The sequence below is a fragment of the Triturus cristatus genome, chromosome 2_1 (assembly GCF_964204655.1).
Source record: "Triturus cristatus chromosome 2_1, aTriCri1.1, whole genome shotgun sequence".
In the NCBI taxonomy this organism is placed as follows: Eukaryota; Metazoa; Chordata; class Amphibia; order Caudata; family Salamandridae; genus Triturus; species Triturus cristatus.
Genome location: NC_140581.1, coordinates 1,133,299,485 through 1,133,322,687, shown reverse-complemented (window position 1 = coordinate 1,133,322,687; position 23,203 = coordinate 1,133,299,485). Strand labels below are relative to the sequence as shown.

Sequence of the window (23,203 nt, the reverse complement as noted above, 5' to 3'; positions counted from 1 at the left end):
AGCCATTCTTAGGCACTTGATGGTGCAAAATATAGTAAGTACATCACATAACTATTCCCTTCCGAACAATGTTTTTGAGATACAGGATTTATTTAAGAGTTTTATATAGCGCTAGCCAGACCCGAAGGTATCAGAGCGCTTTACAACATATATTGTGATGCAATCAGTTATACAGTATTACAATAAACAGCATTGTCTTGTGTCGATTCTTGTTCATGATGTTCACCCTTACTCTACCAACAGCCTACTTTCGTTCTCAAGGGAACCTGATCCATGTAAAATCTACTATAAAGTCACTTGATTGTGGCAGCCTCGATGTAACCACGTATCCACACATACACCGGTGCTGGGCACATCCTATCACTTGCACACTAGCAAGCTACCAGTTATTGCCTTAACTAGACAGCGGGTTCTAATGGTTTCCTTCACTCTGACAGCATCCTCAAAGCAGAGTTGGGGCTATCACAGTCAAAAATATACAACTGCTCTTAGATAAACCCCAGCCGAGGCACCCTCCAGGATTTCCCAAGAACAAACCTCCGCTTGTGGCTTTGGAATAAAATCTGCTCTCGGACTCAGCACAAATATAGCCAGAATAGAAGACTAGGACGTCTACTTGGTCTTCCGGTGGAACAATCCTGATTTCATCCTCATTGCCAATTTTGGTGTTAACGAGCTCTGTTAGCATCTGAAAGAACACATTCTCTACTTTAACAGCAAAAATAAGATTTCTACTCCCTGCAATATAGCTGTATTTAGGATGGTGACAACAGCCTCAGCCCAGTACAACTCAATGGCGTGCTTCACATCTAGACATGCATATTATTTACTAACAGCAGAGACAAGGTGGCAAGACTCTTACCGTTGTCCAAGATGGTCGCAATGTCTCAGGGCTATCCACCGAGCCCTACATTCTTCAAGATGTTTGAAACTAACATACACGTAACCATTTTTCTGTAGTTGCACCATAATACTATATTGAGTGTTGTGGTCAATCACTAACCTGCCCAGCAGAGGCCAACAGGTTGATCACCGTGAGCAACATCCAACCACGACTCGTCTCTTCACTCTGATTTATCTCCAGAAACTGGACTATAGATCGACTAGCAGCCTCTGTAGGAGCAGGAAAAGCAAAAGAGATGGCAGAGTTAAAGCAAAGCAGTGGCCATCAATATCCAGGTCTTGTCCACTGACCATTGGGGCATAGCTTCGATATAAATGCCAATCCAAGTTCAGAAATATAAGGAGAAAAACAGTCAATATAGGAAAATATGAGGATGATTTATATTACTACATTAGTTGCAGATTGTTGAACAGAACAAATGCACCATTAATTAAATTACAGATGCGTTGGGCCTTAATATCAATATGAAAGGAAAAATCGTTAGAGAATACAAACATTCCAGCTAAGTAAAAATGAAAATAGGCCTAAGAAAGATGGTGCAAGCACTGCCTGTCTGAGAGTACAGAAGACATCAGATGAGAAGAGTTTTACAGTAGGTATATCTTAATTTCAGTGTGGGAGAAAAAGATTAGCACCAAGTGAAAATAAAACCTGAAGGAGTTAAGCGGACGAGGCAAGGAGATGTGTCTCCACATCAGGGACAGTAAGACAATGAACAGATTTAAACTGCAGCATACACTAAAACATAGGGAACTAAAAGTGGTGTGTGGTAATAACCTAATATGAATGCAGAACTGAGACACAGGTGGATATCCCTGGCACACTGGCATGCTATGAGGTTATTCAACAAATTAGTGTGATAATGAAACGGGTATTCTTGCTAAACAGGACTGGTTGAATTTGTGTTCGATGAAAGAGTAACTGTTTTTTAACCACTTCCATTCTCCATTAGGCTCACCGCACACCAATGCGTCAAAGTGACGAGTCAAAATAATACAAAATATGCAAAAGTACAACAAAAATAAATCTTTCCAAGTCAACCATTAACAAGAGAGTTGTTGTTAGCCGGTTCTGTAGCAATTGCTAAGGTATCTGGATCGAAGGAGATCAGATTGCAAAAAGGGAACACTACAATAGTTAGAATCATGACCGGGAGAAACAAGTAAGCACATGTTACACTTCCATGGCTTAACAAAAAATAGAAAAAGTAGAACCTGCAAATCTTGTAGAAAATCAAAGCCTAATTAAATTTAGTTTAAAGGTGTAGAATGGCATGGTTCCCATTTTCTTTTTATATGGTACAGCAACATGTGGAGCAGAAATCCCAGAGAAGTTGTTGTGCCTGTACTTATGAAAAGAACCCAAAAGTATGACTATTGTAGATGTGGAAAGTAATGGACAGAGAAGGAGAATGATTGTGGGCCCGTAGCTAATTTGTGAAATCTGTTCTAAACTGATCACCACCACCACCACCTAGCAATCGCATTGTAACGAATTACCAGTAGGATGATACTCGGTTATGCTGAAAGCAGTCTTTGCTGACCGAGTATAGAGGGAAGGAGACTCGAGGGAGGCTGGTGGGATCGTTATTTTTCAATAATTTTTTTTTGCCATTTTGTAAACTCATCAACAGGAAAAGCAAAGGTGTTCAAGGTGGTAAGGTCAAGGTACGAGTATGATGCAGAGAGCAGAGCGAGGTAAAGGAAGTCACAAAAAAGAGTGGAAGAGAAGTCATCAGAGGACCATGCAAGGATTAACAGGGCAAAATTGCATCAGAATATAAACAGAAGAAAGAAAACTTTAGTTGCCTTTGAGGGTAACAATTTACTTGAGATCCGTTAAACGAGCTCTTATTCACAATTAGTTAAATGCTGTAAACTAATGTCCTGTTTTCAGAGGGCCATCCCAAAATGATACTGCAGACTAATTGCAACAAGGTGGTAAAATCGGCAGGATTATTATTTACCCGATTGCACTCAACTGCTTTAATCGTATATTTCCGATTTTGACAGCTTTAATATCAATTATTGGCCTCTAACAGCCAATATCTGGAGTGAAATGAATATCTATTTTTGGGTCAAAATGGGTAAAATTTGTAAATTTCCTAGTTAGTATTAATGGGGTCTGTTTTCGATAATGCAGCTCAAATGAGCCAATTAAGTGAAGTTGCACCAAAAGATCTAAAAACAATTTGTGTCAAATGCTTAATGTTCTACCCAAAAGCATACAAAAAGTGATGGATGGAATGCTCGAATTAATCTCAGCCGTTGGGGATTACTTGGGGCTGCATCTCAATCCATCATTATTTTGCACTCCATAACACCTCAGTTTGGACCCAGATATATGCAAATCAGTCTTGACCCTGCTCCAATGGGAACAATCCAGCTCGAACTGCCAAGTCAAACTGTGTCACTGGAACCAAGCTATATCTGACCGATGAACCCTAACTAGGGTGTAACTGGTCCTAGGCTGCTTGTGTTCCTGTTCAGGGAAGACCTGGCATGGCAGTTTGGGCTGGACCGTTCCCACTGGACCAGGGTTAAGACTGATTTGCAAATGGCCAGGTCCAAACTGAGGTGGGATGGTGTGCAAAATAACAATGGATGGGTATGCGGCCCAGAGTAATTGCCAGTGGCTGAGATTAATTCAAGCATTCCATCCATCACTTTTCTGTATACTTAAGATTTTACTCTGGCTGCTGTTGGTGGTATGTCTTCCCCATTTCTTGGGACTCACTCCAGGGGCGCTCATGCATTTCATGGTTCCAGGCTGCCTACATTTCTGGGTGGGTTGTTTGCCTTGTGCTGCTTTATGACATTCAGGTCTCAGCTATTCCAGGCTGTTAATACAATTTTCTGCATTTCTTTTGCAGGCAGAAAGCCTACTTTATTTGAATTTGTGGTCCTAAGTCTCCGTGTGCAGTCTATTTATTTCTTGTCCTATTCTCTTCTCTCTGGTATAAGGTTGTCGTTTTCTGACATTATTTAGCATTCCACCTCTCATATGTTTGAAATGTGTTTTGTTTTTTTAAACATATTTTTATTAGTTTCACAATAATAAAAGTCACATACAGTACTCGATCAACATTTCCGCAGGTTATACAGTACATTGAACCATTAGGAAGGATAAAGCAGGTGCAGTCACGGTATCCCCAAAGGCCGCCCTCCAGCACATTGCAATTCCATTTCCACCGATGGGGGAGCACATATGTCGCCTCTATATACATTCCATTTGCCCCATTTTCTGTCCTATTTGTTCGGATACCCTCTCGATTTGAATACCTCCCCCTCAGCTATCATACATTTATCGACCCCTCTTACCCACGCTCGATCGGAAGGCCTATCCGCCACTCCCCACTTTTTCACAATCTCAGGTTTAACCAAGGTGTAGCCCAGTGTAGTCAGTTGCTGTTTGCTACCTCTGTGAGGTCAGTCTGTTCCCATATATTGAGAATGCCCAGTCGTGGTGTAAGGGTGAATCCCTTCCCCAGTGCATCTTGGATATGTCTTGTGACCCTCTCCCATATGGGTTGTACCGCTGGGCAGTCCCAGATTGTATGGTAAAATGTTGCGTTCTGATGGCAACCACGTAGGTAGAGCGCGTCAGGTCTTGAGCTTATCTTGGCCAATGTCACCCCGGTTAGATATGATCTATGTAGGACCTTAAGTTTGATTAGTCGGAAAGGAAGGGTGATGGCCACCTCCCTTGGAGACATTAGTGCCACCTGCCAGTCCTCATCGTCAATAGGCCCAAGATCTACCTGTCATTTTCCCACTAAGTTTATGAAACGCATCTGGTAGGTTGCTACACAGTTTTTTATAAGTGAGTGACGTGGCCTTCTGGAGCAACGGCCCATCTAGCAGCCGATCCTCCAAGGGGGACAACTCTGGTATGTCGCTCATGTCGGGAAGAGCTGTGGTGAGGGCATGTCGAATCTGTAGGTGCCTGAATACCTCCCTCGGGGCCATATCGTATTGCTATCTTAAGTCCACAAATTTAAGGATTGTGCCCTTCCTCACCAAGTCTCCAATGACGGAGATTCCGATAGTGTCCCACTTATCAAAATAAGGCTGATGACACAATAGTCCAAGTCGTTGGGTAGACCACAGTGGCATGGCTTTGGTCAGTACATTCAACCAGCCCAAACGGGATTTCTCCTGATGCCAGATTGCAACCGTGTGTGCTGTGGGGCCGAAATGCTTTCCTTTCCGGGCCTTCAAATACAGCGCCCCCATATACCCCTCCCTCTCCATTTGATATCTGTCCAGCAGATAGGCTGGGTCCATAGGGGATCGATATATCCAGTGGTTTACCACCATTAACTGCGATGCCCAATAGTAAAGTCTAATGTCAGGGATGGCTATACTCCCGTCATACCACCCCTTAGTTAAAATGCTCATTGCTATACGCGGGGATCCAACGTCCCACAGTAATGTTCTTACCTCACTCTCCACTCCCGTGAAATAAGCCTCTGGGACCCTATTGGGACAATTCTGCAAGATATAGAGGAAACGAGGGAGGGACAACATTTTAAATAGAGCCGCGCGGCCTACCAGTGATAGGGGTGAGGACCGCCAGTGTTTCACATCGCTGCACAGCCTGTCTAGGGGAGCGGCATGGTTACGATCATAGAAGAGGTGGGGGTCCTGAGTTATGAAGACTCCCAGGTATCAAAAGCCGTCAAGTGCCATCTCCACCCTGCATCCAGTGGGGAGCCGGGAACTGGGCCCTGGAGAATGAATAGCACTGACTTATTCCAGTTAATCGCATAACCCGAGTATTTCCTAAAGTTGGTGAATATATATAAAACACAATGTAGACACTCGTATGGGGAGGCGAGGTACAACAGGATATTGTCCGCATATAATGATATGTGGTCATCATGTCCTGCTGCCTATTTCAGCCCTCTCAGTATGACATCTCTTCTCACCCATGAGGCTAGTGGTTCTAACATCAGTGAGAATTTAAGGGGGACATGGGACAACCCTGCCGCGTGCCCATTTTCAGTGAGAAGACTCGAGGCGTGTAGTTGTTTACTTGCACTTGGCCCCACAGGCCTGTGTACAGCAACCGTACCCATCCCAGAAATTTCGGTCCGAAGCCCAGGCGTTGCAGGACTTCAAATAAATACTGCCATTCGATAGAATCGAACGCCACAGAGGCGTCGAGGAAGAATATCAGTGCGTCTTCCTCGTCCCTACGTGCTAGCACGTTATGAAGGCGTTGGATATTTAGTGCCGTATTCCTCCCTGGCATGAAGCCGGATTGGTCTGGATGGACCAGTGATGGAATGACCGAGACCAAGCGTAAAGCAAGCAATTTCGCCAGACTTTTCGCTTCTGCGTTAATCAAAGAAATTGGCCGATAAGCGCCGCAGTAGTCAGTGGGTTTCCCCGGCTTACGAATCACGATTACCGACGCTAGCCGCTGGTCCTCTGGCAAAATCCCCCTCTCATAAGTTTCTTCATACATAGCCCGCAAGTGAGGTGCAGCCTGAGAGGCGACCGTTTAAAACATTTCTATGGGTATTCCATTGGGCCCCATTGCTTTTCCTGACCGGATATTGTTTATGGCCTTTTGGATTTCATCGTCCGTGAATGCCTCATCTAGAGCATCTATAATTTTCGGAGAGTATAGGCAGGTCACTAACTACTAACAGCTGGCGGGAATCTTCTGCCGTGTATGTGGTGGAGGGGGTGTAAATGTGTTCCAGGTGATCAGCAAATGCATCAGCTATATCTTTTAGGTTAGTGACCTGCGTCCCATCTTTGAAAGTAAGTTTGGGCACCCATCTTTCGCCCTGTTCCCTCTTCTCCAGCCGTGCCAGTAGTTTACCCGCTCTATCCCCTATTTCATAGAGCTTGTGATAGGTGTGGAGGAGTTTTGTTTTCATATGTTCCCTCACTAAAATCTGATATTCCATGAAATTATTTTTAACATTACCTCAAAATCGCCCAGGTTTTCTTCACTTGCATGACTTATTATCATATTGTTTCCTGCGTTTTTAACGAAGAATACATGAGACCTGAAAGTGCCAAATGACGCAGAGTCTGTGTCTGCCTTATGCTTCTTTTTAAAAAGCTCAATAAAAGATGTCAGCAAGCACCAGCCCTGTGTAGAGATAAGAGCTGAAGGCCATGGTAAGATCAAACTCTTTTTAAATGGGTGAGAAATCATTTTCTATGAAGGCAATGAAAGCAAAAGCTTGGCCTTCGCTTTTTAATAGATTGGGACACTTGCAAGACCCCGTGAGCACTGTGAAATTTTAAAGCCATTATTGGTACTCAACAGTGAGAGATCTTAATTGAGCTGAAGAGGTGTGAACCCCATCTACGACCTCCCTAGTGTTGAGCAGGCTCGATAGGGGGTGGAATCAGGAATTAAGCATTCACTAAACATGGATCTGGAGAACAGGCAATATTATATTTTAGGAATGCCAAACATGCACGACTAAACTTTATGTCTTTCTCAGAGGAAAAACAGAGGTAGGGCCGTTAGTCAAACACAACAATGCTGACATTGCTGCAGACAGTGCTAAAGAATGGTGTATGAAAGTGGGTTAGTAGTTGAGACGGCTGTGGATCCTTCACAAGTAATACGTTTGCATCCTTCCCTCTACTGGGAACCAAGTACTGCGTGGTAGCATTTGACTCTCTCAGGGTAGTGAGGCACAGCAGTTCAACACCAAGTCAGGGGAGGTGGTGTGGGCCAGTACCCCTGTCCGACAGTACTCAACAAACACAGAGCAAATCATAATGAAGTCAGTGCTTTTAGATATAAAAAGGTAAATAACTTTATAACACACCCACTACAGAATACTATGGATTCATTTACAAATAATCATATGATGGCAGGTGGAAATACCTATGATGACACCCTCCTAACAATTCACACCCCAGCGAGCCCTGAATTCTAAGAACATGATACCCCCTTTTGATCCCCCATCTAGCCAATAGAGGGAACGAAGGACTGGTATTTAATTAGAAAAGAAGTCAGAGAAATACAACACATCCTCAAATGCCAGGAGGAGTTCAGATATGACAAAAGGGATAACGGATCTGCACTCAGCTTCATTTTTACCACATGATCAGTGCGTCACACAATTCTCTAGGCCTCACAATGGTGAAACGGAAGTTTGGTGCAGATTTCACCCATAGTGTATTGTACAGTGAAGCACACACAGTGTTCAGCAATCACTACAGATGTACCTACTGACACTATTAATGCCCAATCAAATTAGAAGGCCTACCTAGGTTAGCACCAAACCGTTAAAGGTCCATTGTGCATCAGGCTACCTGTGTGCAGATGCCAGGCTGAGCTAGAAGGTAGTTTCACACACCCAGCCTGCATGTGTGCACACATGTGGTCATACATGTTCATGTGTAACACACCTAGAGCCTCTAAACCAAACTGTGCAGCAGTGAACTTGATCTAAAAGGAAGGCACTGGTGGTCAATATTTCCGTCCAAATATAACAGAGCATACAGTAAGTGAAACTTGGGTAGCAAGACACATTCCTGGCAGAGGCCCATAAACCAGGTAGTCAAAAATGTGAAAAATTCGAGGGGATTACGTGGTGGAATCCATTTCCGTTTTTAGAGAACTAGTTTATATCAGAGGAGTTGGCAATAGGATAAGCAGCAACATGGTTTTGCAAATGACCAACACTGCGATTACTAAGATTTATTATGATTAAAAAGAAGTGCAGGGTAGCGACCTCAAAAATCTTATGTGAGGATCAAATGGTTAAACCCAGCTTGTGATACGAGATCAGGGCTGTCTTCCAGACCTTAGACTGCTTCCTTAGAATTTAGGATGCCTGCAGAGATGCCCCGACTGCATAAAGTCCCAGTCCCTTCATAGGGATGGTAAACTGGTTCAATGCTGGCTTACAGTGAGAAGTTATTCAGTCCGATTAGACAGGCAAGTGGCTAAATATGTATTTAGCATTAAGGATATACTCACTAATGCCATTGTGAACTGTTGAGAGGGCTTTTCAAAGAATTTCCAATTACAATATTTAAAGTTAGTTAATAATGTTGGCTGCCGAAGGCTCTACATAACCTGTGGACAGTGCAGGAGCAACAAAAAGCAATTTTTCGGCTAGAGGACAGAAAATTAAATTATCAGACTACTGGAATCCTGAAAAAAATAAGTTTGTCCAAAAATCTAAATTTATTTTTCTATGCAAGGATAGCTAAAAGAAAATCTAAGGCTCCAACACAACAAGAGAGCAGAGACGGGGATTTTAAAGTTTACACAATACTTCTATTTGCACTGATGACCATAACACCTCTGTTTTAGCACCTGATGACTTTTATACCTGTAGATTTATTTGATGCCCTCCGTCGAATTTCTGCTACCATCAGTCGAGAAACCTGTGTTGTAAACTGTAAGAGGTCAGGAAATTTTTCAGACATCATGCTGGGTGGGGCACTTCCAAACACCTAAAAATAAAAAAAGAAAGTGTGTCAGTGAGATTTGAGCTACTGACTTTACTTTTTTAATACTGTTACTACTGTAGGCAAATATAAATAAATGTATTTATTTCTACAGCTGAATCATGGCCTATCACATGACAGTACTCAGCAACATGGTAGATCTTCCACTGTGGCCTGGGATACAATAAGATGGTCAGCGAGAATCAATATGTTTTGCAACATTGCATAAGCTAAGGTATGATAGAATTTATTTCTGGTAAAAAACAGTATGCAAATTAGCTGTAATAATGAAACGGGTATCAAAACAGCGCAAGTCTTAATCAGGACTGTTCATTAGCTTTGAATAAGCAGAATATGCAGCTTATTATATGGCACCAATCCAAGTCAGCACATGATGCTAGAAGAGTTTTTCCACTGGGGTAAGAACATCTTTAAAAACAAGCATTGGCATAGCCAATAGGTCTTGCCTTTGGGACCTTATAAGTGTTTAGCCATGCAACAGTTAATGATGTTGCAGTAAGGATATTGTGCTGCATAACTAAATACTTATAAGGTCCCAAAGGCGAGGCCTATTGGCTATCCCAATGCTTGTTTTATTTGATGGGGTGTGGCTTACTGGGTGGAAGTTTGGGCTTGTGCGCAGGGAGGGACCTGCCAGGTTTCTCAGCGGGCACTTTGCAGCTGGCTGCATGTCCATGGGTGATAAAAGAAGGGACAGCAGCCTGTGTTCCCATGCCAAATTAGTTTTTCTGTCCCTCGAAGATGATTTTGTTGGGACGGAGTCTGTAGTTTTACTTACACTCACTGTTGACACCGGCATGGCCCACACAACATATTTCCCACACGCAAAATGTGTGTGTCAGTTATGAAATTGCTCTTTACATAACGTTATCTTTCTTGCATTTTCATAAAGACAGGGGTAGCAATCCCGCGACCACAACATGGAGCGAGTAACCTGGAGCCCGGGCGTCTGTGGGGCGAGAAAGGGCTGGTTAGAGAAGAGTGCCGGTGGGCGGCGTGAGCTACGCAGCGCCTATGCGTCGTCGGGCAGTGATGGTGAGCGCCAATAACAGACGGAGGGGGCAGTCCTGTTGGCAAACGGAGATAGGATAGGAGCTCCCCGGGAGAGTTGTGACCAGTCACTGAAAACAAGTTATTCGTTGAGGTACAGCTTCCTCGTGAGGTGCAGTGACAGGATTTTTACATTTTTACTGCACTATTACGCATAAATGATCCGGCACACTGCGTGTTGTAACATCGCTACAGACATTTCCAGAGCTGTTGTGTTTTGTCAGATGTGAATATCCGACCACAAATGTATTAGAGCACAAAGCCTAAAGTATTAAAAAAAAAGATATAACAAGTAAAGCAACAAGCGCGACCCGGCCGGGAGTTGTGTGGCGTGCAATTAAATAAACAAGTGAGACAGATGTGAGCGAGTTACACCAGAGACTTCACGAGACAGACCTCGACGGTGCCGCGAAAGTGAAAGTAATTAGCAGAGGCAGAGAATGAAACCGATCTTCCGTGCAGTAAGAGAGGGGGAGGATCGGGTGACAGAGGGGGAGGAAAGCCGGCCATGCGAGGAAAGCAATGCTAGAAACCAGGATAGCAGCTGTGCGCGTGCACGACATCGCGAACGCAAGCTGGAGGCCTGAAAAAGCCACTAGGTTAGCACTTCCAAAACCCGCTTACTAAAACTCTCGCCAGAGCAGCGCTAAAGCGCTGGCTCAGGCGGGACCTAATGATATAGGAGCAAAAGGACTCATACCTAAGAATATAAAGTGACATGCAATGATGGTTAGGATAGTCTGTGGAAGTTCATCAAATAAAAAAGCATCACTTTAAGCTTTAGACATTTGTTTGGAGGAAATGGGTGGATTTTGTTTAATTACTGTCTTGAATAATCTTCGCAGTTGAGTCACTTTTTAAGTCTGACAGCACAGCTGTAATGAAGACCAATGGTTTACAATAGACAGAGCTGGGCTTTGGGTCCACACTATCTACCACTAGCTTCCTTCAACCATCCTCTTTCACACATTGGCTTGGGAATTTGTCAATGACTTCGAGGTTCAAGCCAACAGAGTATTAATCTTTTAGCTAATGATATTGGCTGTATAGATATATCCCTCCATCTCCTCTTGAGGCCTTGCCCTTAAGTACATTAGGCCCTATTATACAATAGGCGACCATTAAAGTGAGGCTTTGGTTTCTTGCCTATCTTTATTGTACCTACACTGCATGTTTTAATAGCCCATTAAACCCAATCCACTGGTTTGCCAATGCTTGTTTAGTAGGATTTTTGAGTTTGTTACCGATCAGAATAAAGTCATCTCTAGAGGTACTCAGAGCGGCTCCAGATTTCGGAGCACTACCCCAAGAACGAATGTTTGGTTTCTCGAAACTCATGATTTCCAGGCAGATTTCTTTAGACAAAACAACTATTTTCAAACATCTTTGTCATAAGGAATCGATGAAAAACAAACTTTGTTTCTATAAAAAACAAGCATTAAAAATGCAATAGGTCTCGCCTTTTATTAAGTTGAAGCCATTTGCTTTGCTATACAATACCATTAGCAAAGCAAATGGCTTTAACTTAATCAAAGGCGAGACCTATTGCATTTTCAATGCTTGTTTCCCTGTACTTGTAGGTCTGGATATCAACAGGTGTCTTTGAGTCAGCATGGTGCCCTCAAGACTTCTATTTCTCTTCCAGAGTTCGCTGTATGATACAGAATTTGGGAATTAAGTATGCATGTTTGTTTGGGACCGTTCTCCTCTGATTTGTCAAAGGTAGAGCCCAGCTAAATTTTTCCAGCGCCCCTTGTGGGTGTGTCTGGTGTCCTCAGACTGAGCAGCATCTTATCTTCCAGATTCAGCGGTAGAAGGGCCAGGGTCTATACTGGTAGCCACAGCCGTGCAAGTGCAACCCAAGCAGCAACCAGCTTCAGTGCCGCTCTGGCTCGTCTTTTGATGTTGTATAACTCTTGCGCCTATGTTTACGTTGTTACTGAGTGAATAGAACTAGTTTACCTATTTAATCGAATTGTGACGAGAAATCACGGAGGCTATGTGTGTTAAAAGGGGTCCTCTGGAGTGTTTTTTCTGGTATCAAGGCAGTGCAGCGGACCAAAATAAACAAAACGTACCGAGTATGCACTGTTGAATTTGCGCTAAATATAGTGCACCCAGATTGTTGACTAAATCTGTTTGGCATGGAATGTCCGATTATGGAGAGCAAAATAGACCGGAGTACGACTCATTGATCCGGATAAGCTCGGTTGACCGCACTTAAAAAGAATATGTTCTACGCAGTGTTAGTTCTGGGCTTCCACCTAGTTGTTGTGTGCTTTATAGTTATGGCGACCAGGCGTCCCGGATTCCCCCAGACAGTCCCAGTTTTCAGAGGACAGTCCCGACGCTTTTGTTAATGTCTCGGGTTTTGGGACAATGGTCAGGTCAACCTGCGAAACAGAAGTGAAAGGTATGCTCTCCTTTCACATGCACCTCTAAAGTCCTAAATAATTGAAGTAATGTATTAGTTTTTACCAGGCAGCACAGGAGGAGGGACACTGTCTGCGCAGGGTGGCAGTCTTGCCCAGGGCTTTAAGTGGGATGAAAAAACTGGGGGTCTCTCAAATGGGCGTGGTCAATGTAAATAAGAGTGTGGCTTAAAAACATGTAGGTTAAAAATCTGTGCTTAGCATAGTGTGTCGCCCGACTTGTATTTTGCTGTTTCTGTCATTGCATCCAGATATATGTTACAACAAGTAACATCATACCTACAATAAGTCAGGACTATTGGCTTTGTCAATGGCTGTTAGTTGCATTAAGATAAATTAGCAGAAACTATGGCTTGTATATAATATTGAAAAGCTTCCACTTAAAGCCCTGCTGGTGACACCAAGACAATGCTGCTCCTGAGTTTTAAAAGAGAAGGGAATCCAGAGAGAAAAGGACTCTCTTTAAAGGATTTCCCTTCCCCTATAAGGCTCACCTAGCATGACGTCATGCCCTAACTTCTCCACTAGTGAGAAGTGAGCAGTCCACATCGAAGTGCCTGCTGTCACTGCAGTCCAGAAAAAAAAACAGAGCCCAATAGAGACCCGTTTCGAGGCCCCCTTTAGAAAAAAAACTGCCAATGATCAGCACCGGTGAGACCCGGTCCACATAAAACCCTGGTGTTGCCATATATAATGTTATGTAGGCACAAAAACGGGACAGGTCCGATATAAAAGTGAGACAAAAAGGCTTTAGTCCTACTTTTATGTCTGACCTGTCCCGGTTTTTGCTTCTCAAAATCTGGCAAGCCTATTTATGGTCCATGTATATCTTGTGCTTAGTGTTATGTTGTTATCGAATTTTTAACGGCCAAGTGGACCTCTCAGCACCACGTTTTGTGTGCGGAAAAAATGTATATCGACACTTTCCACCATAGGAGAACAAGGTGTCTCCAGGCTCTCGCCATGCGTGTCACCTTATGTTTAACTTCGCATTGCCTTCTGAACGCCTAATTTAGTTACACGTAGTCGAAGGCTATCTGCTGGAGTCAGAGCTCCTCTTCACACTGGTTAAAATTGCTTCAATCCAATTAGTGAAACTGAATTGCTAGGTAATTCTTTATTTTTCACTAATAAACACACAGACATACAAATTAATTTCCAAGAATTTCACCTCTATCGCAGGAGTGTCTTAACTAAAATAAGGGTGGCAGCAGGTCTTTTCATTAGCTGAATTAGAATTATAGCGGCTCCTGTTTAATATTCCTGGTTAATAAGTAATTACAGATAAAAAGAAATGGATAAGCACATTTTGTGGGTGTTGGAAACCGCCATCTTGCTGCCTTTCGCCGTCTCCCCTTCCTTCGTTTCGAAGGTGGACGCCGCCTGACCATTAAATGTGAAGTGCAGTCACTGCCTGTTGCTTTGACCTTATCTGCGTGTTTGTTTTTTTATCCTTAATTTATTGGAAAAAGCATTAGTTAATGTCTGCCTATTGCTCATCAATAACAACTGAGATGTACAAAAGCAGTTGCCGAGCGCGAACACCTGATCATGATTCACAGAATCAGATTCAGGGCTGTTGGAATTTTATTTTGAGCAAGTGTACTTGCAAGAGCAACAAGCGCGGCCCGTCATGGGACGGACAGAAGATGTGCACGGGGGACTGCCTTTACTGGCGGTGAAAAAAAAAAGTCCCCAGTGTATCACGACGCCAGTAAAGCATCCAATCCACGCGTGCACATCTTCTGTCTCGTTTGTCTCACGTGCACGCTGGAATCGTATCGATTCCAAAAGGTCTCTGCATGGCAGATCAGCGCATGCGCTGCTTTTGCCAGGCCGAGACCTAACAAGTAACAGTGTCAGGCCACTGGAAGTAGCTGCATAGTATTTTCATTTGATAGGAGCTCAAGTGAAGTTTAAATCAATCTTGCATTCCACACACTTCCCAACCTTGGACCGTGCGTGATGTTGCTACAGATACACCCGGAATGGCATTACCCATGGAAACACAACAGTGTTCATATGTAACAAAAGGAACAAGGATACATTGATATTGCAGGGCCAAAACTTCAGCCAAGTAACAGCAATCTCTGAGCACAGGGCTGCTAGCAACGCCCTGGGTGTCAAGACAAAGTGGACACATTTTAATAAAAAAGAAACTACCCCAGCTCTAACTCTCAAAGCAGTGATCAAAACCAACCTGCTTTGAGAGTGTTCCTTCACAGGCAGATAATGAGAAATGAGATCAAATGCTCAGAGTGACAACAAGCACTTTTTCAGCAGCTGGCGCTGGAATGGCGGGTGATGCTAATGCACCCTGATAGAAACACGCCTTCTCGAAATGTTAAAGTGCGATTTTAAGCCTGCACGCACTCTAATTACTGCAATCAGCATATTGTTCTACTACTACCATTAGAGTACAGAAATCCCTGACTGACTGATAAAGACCAGGACTTCTCCAAGCAAACGGGGATTGCATCAGAGGGACTCAGAAAACACAACACCATCAGCTAACACTTTCATCACTCAATAGTCATTTATTTACATTCACTCAAGTCTTGCTTTGCTACTGCAAAGCTCCTGCCACAGCACTACAAAATGTATTTTTGCCAAACCATTTAGATTACTGCACTCTCAAGGGATGATGCTAATTCACATTGCTAAGGCGTTGAATCCTGCATCATACCTGCTGCATCGTCTCAACAAGGCCAAACTCCCCATGGACGGGGATTCACCAACATGCCAGGGACAGTGGACATTACATCACACATTCTTTGAACTTAATGGCGTCACAGAAAGTGACATAGGACCTTTGATTCTGCGTCTTCCAAGGCGCGAATGTCATATGATCTTAACCCTGATGACATTACCTTGGTGCCACAATAACTGCATGATTCACATAACACGTCACGGACAAATGTCTATTTTAGATATCCCGTATATTAGAGTAATGGGGCACGCGTTTCTTTTTGTGATATATGAACAATTAGTTAGTTTGAGAAGGATATAGTGCCACATAACAGAGGAGCACGCGGGGAACCTAAATGATTCATGGAACAAACTCAGAATGTATTATTTCCTATAGTCTATACACCAATGAGAAATGTATTGAAGAAAAAAAGAGAATAAAACTAAAACAAGCATTGGCATAGCCAAAAGGTCTCGCCTTTGGGACCTTATAAGTGTTTAGCCATGCAACAGTTGATGTGCTTGCACCAAGGATATTGTGCTTCATAACTAAATACTTAGAAGGTCCCAAAAGCCAGACCTATTGGCTATGCCAATGCTTGTCTTTTAAGGGCTCCCTCAAATACAGTCAAGCCCACCCTGACCTTAGGAGTCAGTGTGAACCTGATGATGAGGCATGACACTAAATAGTATGTCTGAGGGTTACATATAAAAAAGGATTCTTTTCCGTTCCCACTTAAAGTAGGGTGGAGTCCAAATGTGGCAAGCACTTCCTCTCATTGTGCCCATTACCGTGAGGATAGAATGGATACTCTATAGGTATTGTTAAATAATTCCGCTTGCCAAGGTGCCTACTTGCCTGAAAGAAGTGTAAATGTGCACAATTGGTCAATCTGCAAATGTAAAGGAAGCTTGGAAGCCGGTATTGGCCTTAATTAATGGAATCACTTGATGCTTCCTGATGAGACAGATTTATTCTTTTTGACCGGTATTGGAAAGGAGTGCTGAGCTGTGCAGTGTCTGCCTTCAAAGGTGCCCACGGAGATGCATGGGGCCTGTGATAAGCTAACTATTCTCCAATCAGGATTCAATTCTGTGCTGGCCCTGCCAAGTGCCACGCGTCTTGTGTTAGAATTCTGGATTTACAGTAATTTTCCCACATTACTGCAATGCCTGAGATTGTCACGCAAAAGAATTGTGTCCTGAAGTGCGAAAATTCCAGATTCTCGCTTAGCTGGGATGAACGGCATAATATGCTCCGAATACTTTTTTTCAAAGGCAACAAGATGGCGCTAGTGTACAATGTGAGGTATAGGATTCTCAATATATTATGACGTGGAAATATCCTGGTATCACAGTAAGCCAAACGAACTTCAGAGATTTGAAGACCAAAACATAAAACCACACACCCACCTAATTAATGTAAAAAAAAAAAAAAACACCCACTGCTCAAGCCATAGTATCAAACAGATGTGGATGTCCAGTCGCAAAACAAAGCTTCTAAACGCTGCAACTGGTATTCATATAATACACTGATACCTTCGGGTCGAGCCACACTATATAAAACTGCAAAAAAATGTTTTAAAAAGACATGCCAAAAACCGGGTCGGTCTAAATTGCAGTAAAAGAGGGACCTAATTGGAGAACTGTACTGAGAGAAGATCCCCGCTGGGGTACCCTCTCACATCCTGTAGTCAGCCTTGGGTCCCACATGGCAAAGACCCTGGACAGACTGTCAATTGATCATGATCTGATCATGCCATGAATGTGATTGATTGCCAGCCAGAGAGGCGCAGGCTGGCTAAGGCAGGGAATCTCTGTTTAATGTATTATTTCTTTGCAGCCTCACTCTGCAACAGGTGTCCGACCTAGGCTGTGGGCTGTGCCATCCTACTACTAAGTGTGTGTGACATTATACTGTTCGTGAGAAAGTGTCACTCATAGTCGTTCAATGTCACTCATGATTACAGTGAAATTATGAAAATGTCAAACATAAGCAATCTAAAACCTTGCCAGCTATGCTGTGCCTGTCTGGTTACAGACACAGACATCTGCAGTGCATTAACTAAAAGAGGTTTTATAAAATACTAAACTGCATTTCCCACTGATTAACTTAACTTGCATTTATTTTAAATTTAAACTGTGTGTTATTTTATAAGTACATATCTCAAGGTAAAAGGCCGAAAAAAAGTTACAGAATAGGTTTTTTTAGTCACGCCTTTGACCCCGCCTCCACTGTGCACAGCATCACATTTCCCTTATGGCAGACCATCTAAATGTGGGACAAACTGCACATACAGAGCCGACCACCCTGCCTATTCTTCACTTCGTTTCCCTGCTAGGCACGGTAAGAGCCCTAATAGTATTTTCCCATCCAAAATAGCGCCTACTTCGTCCTCCTACAAAGCTATTTCATTCGTCAAAAGCACTCTATTACTACTTAGAAACCCTCACCTTGAAGCCCTATGGCATGTCTTTGCTACATGGAGACCACACCATAATATATTGGGAAAATAGATTTGACTTTATTGAATATGGCCACAGCTTCAAAAAATTACAACCATTTTAATAATCTAGTAGTTCAAGTCAGACGATAGGAATTGGACCGCAGTAGCCCCGCTTATTCATTTGCATGTTGCACAATGACATCACGCGCGGTCAGCTGGCGAATGTTTACAGCTGAGGGGAGCAGAGAGTGCAGCGAGCGGAGCATTGGGGGCACTGAGTCAGGCTGGCGGCCGGGAAGCAACGTTTGCTGAGACGGGCAGGTAGGGACCGTGTGGTGCCTGACAAAGAGGAGACTGTGGAAAATGACACGATACGCTGTGGGACAGACCACAGATCCGTGAAGACCCTGGCGCATGCGCAGCATTGCTTTGGCTTAGCCCTCCCCACATCTTTCCATGACAGCCCCCCCTTTTGTTTTCGTTCTGGTCCCGCCCTGCGTAATATGGCCCGCCCAACCGACGGAATGCTTGTGTTCGGACTCAAAGGCACAATCAAAATAGAAGAAGGACACACACTGTAGCTAGTAGCTAGGTAGACACTTTCATGACAAGCACGGTCCGTCGTGAAAACTTTCTTGTCTTTATGGGGCCATGTGTTTTGAAACACAGTGCCGCATAAAGATAAGAACGCTTTCACGTCAGAAGGAAGGCAGACGAGCCCGTCCACATGGGACGGCTCAGAAAGCCGAGCAAAAACATCACAAACAGCTCTTTTCCAATAGCTGGCCACCGTTTAGCATAAACGGTGACGCCGGCCAATGGAAAAGAGGGGCGGGGCTTAATGCCCTTTACTGAAAATAACCAAAGTCATTAAATCTCGACAGCGGGACTGCGCATGTGCGCAGCCTACGCCAGGCGAGACCTAAACAGTAGTAGATATGTCCGTATGTTTTCATTGATATGGGTCATATATTGAATATGAACTATATTATTTGGTTTAAGTTATTCTTTTTAGTTACTACATTTTGATTTATAGTGATGTGCAAGGCTCTATCACTCATGAGAAGCACAGAGGTGAAGCCTTTATTCAAACAATTTTGTCATGTAATCACAATAGTGAAACAAGGTAACTTGTTTAAAATGTGTTTGTTCTTTTAGTTCTGTTTGCATTTAATCAGATTAATGAACATTGCACTGCTGAACTTTGCAAAACGTAAAGCAGAAAAGAAAGGGCCATCAAGACAGTTTACCTTCTGTTCTCGCAGTAGCGGCTGGTGATCTTTGTAGGTGGTAGGGGGGAAATACTTGCCCTGAATTGTAGTAAAGATGCTAAACCTCTTCTACGGAGGGTTTGGACTGAGGGCCCCCGAAGACATTTTTTAACAAAATGAGGTTTTAGAATGCATTTTTATGCACAATTCTCACATAAATTTGTTAAAAAGCCATATACTCTCCAAGGGCTCTTATTAAATATTCAAGTCATTTCATGGTGTGTCAAACAAATGACATTTGACACACTGCAGTAGTTGACCCATTTTTTCAAAATGTGCTATGGGTGTCCCTATGTGCCAAACATTAGCTTCATTGTGCCAGGGTCAGCATTTTGTCACTGGGGTTACACATTATGCCAAAAATTATATACAATACACCAGTGCCAAAATGTTGCCATTAGTGCCATCTAAATACCATGGGTGACCCTCATGTCAAAAATCACGTCCAGTATGTCACAGCCAGCCTTTTAACATGGTTTCCACCCTCCCATATGCCACAGTTGTCCTCTTTAATGCCAAGAATAAGCTCCATTGCGCATGCACCCCTATTTTACCGCGGGTGCCCCATGCCAAGAAGTACCTCCAATATGCTAGCACCAACATTTTGCCACCTGTGTTCCATGTTCCAAGTATTACCTCAAGTAGTTCAGCCGTCAGTATTTTGTCCCAGATGCCAGTAATACAAAGGATTGCCTTCAGTGTGTCAGGCTCAGCATTTTGCCATGGGTGACTCTATGACCCAAGAATTATGTTAAGTATGCCACAGCCAACAGCAGGCTCACAAGCATAACACACCACTCTCACTCCCAATCATTCTTACTCTCACTGACTCACTTATTCTCCCTCACTCACTGACACACACACTTCCTTATCCATTCTTACTCACTTGCAGTCACTCTTTCTTTCACCAACTCCTTATCACTAATTCACTTATATTTACTGACCTACATTTTCACGGATTCTCAAACTACCTGTCACTCAATACCACATGTTCACACATGCAGACTCACACACACTCACCCCTCAAACATACTCATGCACATACATTTAACAGCACTTTGTTTTTCTTATCACCACTGCCAGTTGAGGTCCCATTCCACTTCCTGGTGCTCCATATTTTATGGCTCTAATAGTGAAACATACACTATTATTCACCATTGGTATATTTACCACAGACAGAAATCAAGGTTAGAGCCCTGGAGCCACAAATGTGAGTTGCCCCAGTGTCCTTGCCACTGAAATTGCTACGTTGGGAGGCCAAGGGTCGCAAGGTAGTGCCAGCAGTGGCAAAATGTTTCAGTTGTAAACCCTAAATAATATCCATGAAACTACCTAATCCAGGTGCAGAGGATTTAACAACGGATTCAATTATAGGCGCCGATTAACAAAATGAAGAACACAACACCCTGCCAGACTGCCCAAGCCATCATTAATGAAATCTGTTCCCCATGCAGTGGCAGGCCTGGTTACTGAAGGAAATAAAGTAGACCACATTACATCATACCACATTAACTTTTACTGACCCCGTTCATGAGGGCCGTCTGCTCCTACCTGTACACCCACTGTGTTATTCTAAAATGAAAAATAAAGGTTTTTTAAAAAAAAATACTTTTACTAACCCCTGCCTCCAGCCAACGTATTGCCACAAAAACCTTTCATCATGCCGGTGGTCTTCCTACATAGGCTACCCCTGGAGAAGCTAACGGAAAGCTAATAAAAAAAGAGAACTGATAACCAAGCCTACTCCTGCTTCAGCCGCCAATCATGGATCTGTCACTTCACAAACTAGAAAGGCTTCAAATGTTGTCCTTCCCCAGGGTCCTGAAATCCCCGCTAGCGTCAGATCTTGACATGTACCTACCAGCTTTTCTTCTTAACATTTGTCATGCTTTTTAGTTATAACCCTGTTGGCAACATTTTTCACATGTGAAGTGTTCTCTCTTGCTCATGATGCACCTGTGATGAGGAATGGAGTAAGTCATTCTGTGATAAATAACAGCATTTAAGAAAGACTTGGATTCTCGGAAACGGTTGAATCCAGTTTAAAGCATAAAGTACATGGATTCTTTTTTGGGTAACAACCCATCTATCAACTAAGTCTGCACACAGTCAGAAGGATACAACCCAATGCCTGATTCAGAAGGCACTCCTTAGGAGTAGCTCTATCTTACTCCTGGACTTAGTGTCACTTACTGTAGAAGAAAACATTTTGAATTGGGCCCTTAATTCACTATTCCTGAAAGATATCCTTAAGAGATTTACACTCTAGTAATTAACTTCCTACAGAATTGCTGCTGGTTGAGGGGACGTAATAAAGGCTCATGTGCATGTTGTGAAAGTGCAGGCAGGTTGCTGCCTGCCCTGTGAAAACACGAAGCAACTTTAAAGCGGACAAGTTTTTCACATGAATGAGCTGCCCTGGGGACAGCGCAAGTTCGCGGCAGCCCTGGGGGCAGTGCATTCAGCATATTGCAGTGCATTTTCTTGGATTTTGTTGGGCACACCTTTTGAAAGGTGCGCCCAGCGCAATCCAGGAAAACATGCTGCATCCATAATATAGCCCTAGAAGTCCTTTGAATTAACAAACACGGCTTGCTACTTTCCGCGTACATGGACACCCGTTGCGGTATGGCATTCTTTGGAGTAAACAGCATTTACAATTTTGGATGAAACTCAGCATGTATAATAAAATATCAATATCGAGACAAGCGGAAAAAAAAAGAAAAAAAACTAGCTAACAATGCATACATCTGTACTTGCCAACTAGATAATACCTTACACAGTGCACCAAGCAATGTAAAACCAACTCGTACACCCTACTGCAGGACTGATTTCACTCCACACAAACCTTACTTGCAGACCCGATCCAATAAACACTGTTCGCTAGATTAACACTTCCAGGCTAAGTGGTCAAATCATTCCACGAGCCAGCTTCTCAAAATATGCAAACCAGAAGAAAAATGTACTTCACCAGCAATTTTTCTTTGGGATACTCTAGTTACATGCAGTTTCCACAGCTCTTGAATATCCCAGATGCTAGACTGGATCCAGAAACTTCTAGCATAGCTCTCCTAAGCCAGTAAGGGGGGCCGGCTCTATCTCCACCCCAGAAACAGAGTAGTGGCGACAACACTGCAGCCATATAGTGCTCACCCTACCCTGGTACCCTGACGTCAGTTCTTAGTTGTTTTTAACCGTGCCTTTCAAGGTACAGACGATGAGACATCAGCAGTTATGCGTGGCAGTGCAGAAGTCTAACTTATGACCTTAATAAAGGCCTAGGCTTTTCCTTCAGAAAGGGGAGAAGGGTGGGTCGGTGAGGAATCAGCAGGCAAATAAAGCATCCATCACAAAGACTGTTACCAAAGGTTGTAATGCATGCGTGGTTACTGTTCTGCGTGGAAACGGCCGCGTTGCAGTGGCCGTTTCCACAGAAATGAAGCAGGGAGCCAACTCCGCCAACATCTTTGGCAGGCACCAGCACGCTCCTGTCTGTACTTTCCCACCTTAACCAAAACTTCCCAAGGGATTAGAGGAGGAGGTGGTGAAGGAAGAGGAGCAGACAACATCAGATTCTGTGGCACTATTGATGTTGAGGCATCATATGGCGCCGAAAGTGGTTCTAATGGAGCCAGAGGGACAATCAATGCCAAGTGAAAACCCAGCAGCGTACTCCTGAGCAGAGCCCCGTATGGTCCCACAGGACCTAGAGGCATTCCTGAAGGGACCGATGCCCATCGGAACATCTTAATTACAGCATTGAGGAATTTAACAGCTGTTCAAAGTTACTTGTACCTGTGCTATGTGGCACCTTCCTGAGAGCTTGAATACAGGCTGTGTTTATAGGCCGGTGAGTCACAAGGATTCTCAAATACCATCTCTGGCAATGTTGCTGCTGCTGCAGGAATGTCTACTCTTTGCTTCAGCCAGGAACCAGAAGGATCTAATG

General features: G+C 43.5%; 1 protein-coding gene across 10 annotated transcripts in view; it reads right to left on the bottom strand.

The window, feature by feature from the left end:
* WDFY3 (WD repeat and FYVE domain containing 3) overlaps positions 1 to 23,203 on the bottom strand; it is a 1,391,721-nt gene that overhangs the window by 1,061,818 nt on the left and 306,700 nt on the right. For all 10 annotated transcript variants that reach the window (XM_085636566.1, XM_085636564.1, XM_085636563.1 and 7 more), the window contains 2 exons: positions 9,228 to 9,351; positions 1,004 to 1,113 (listed from right to left, as the gene is read on the bottom strand). In XM_085636566.1, coding sequence (XP_085492692.1) covers positions 1,004 to 1,113; positions 9,228 to 9,351 — 234 coding nt within the window. The remainder of the gene's footprint in view (positions 1 to 1,003; positions 1,114 to 9,227; positions 9,352 to 23,203) is intronic.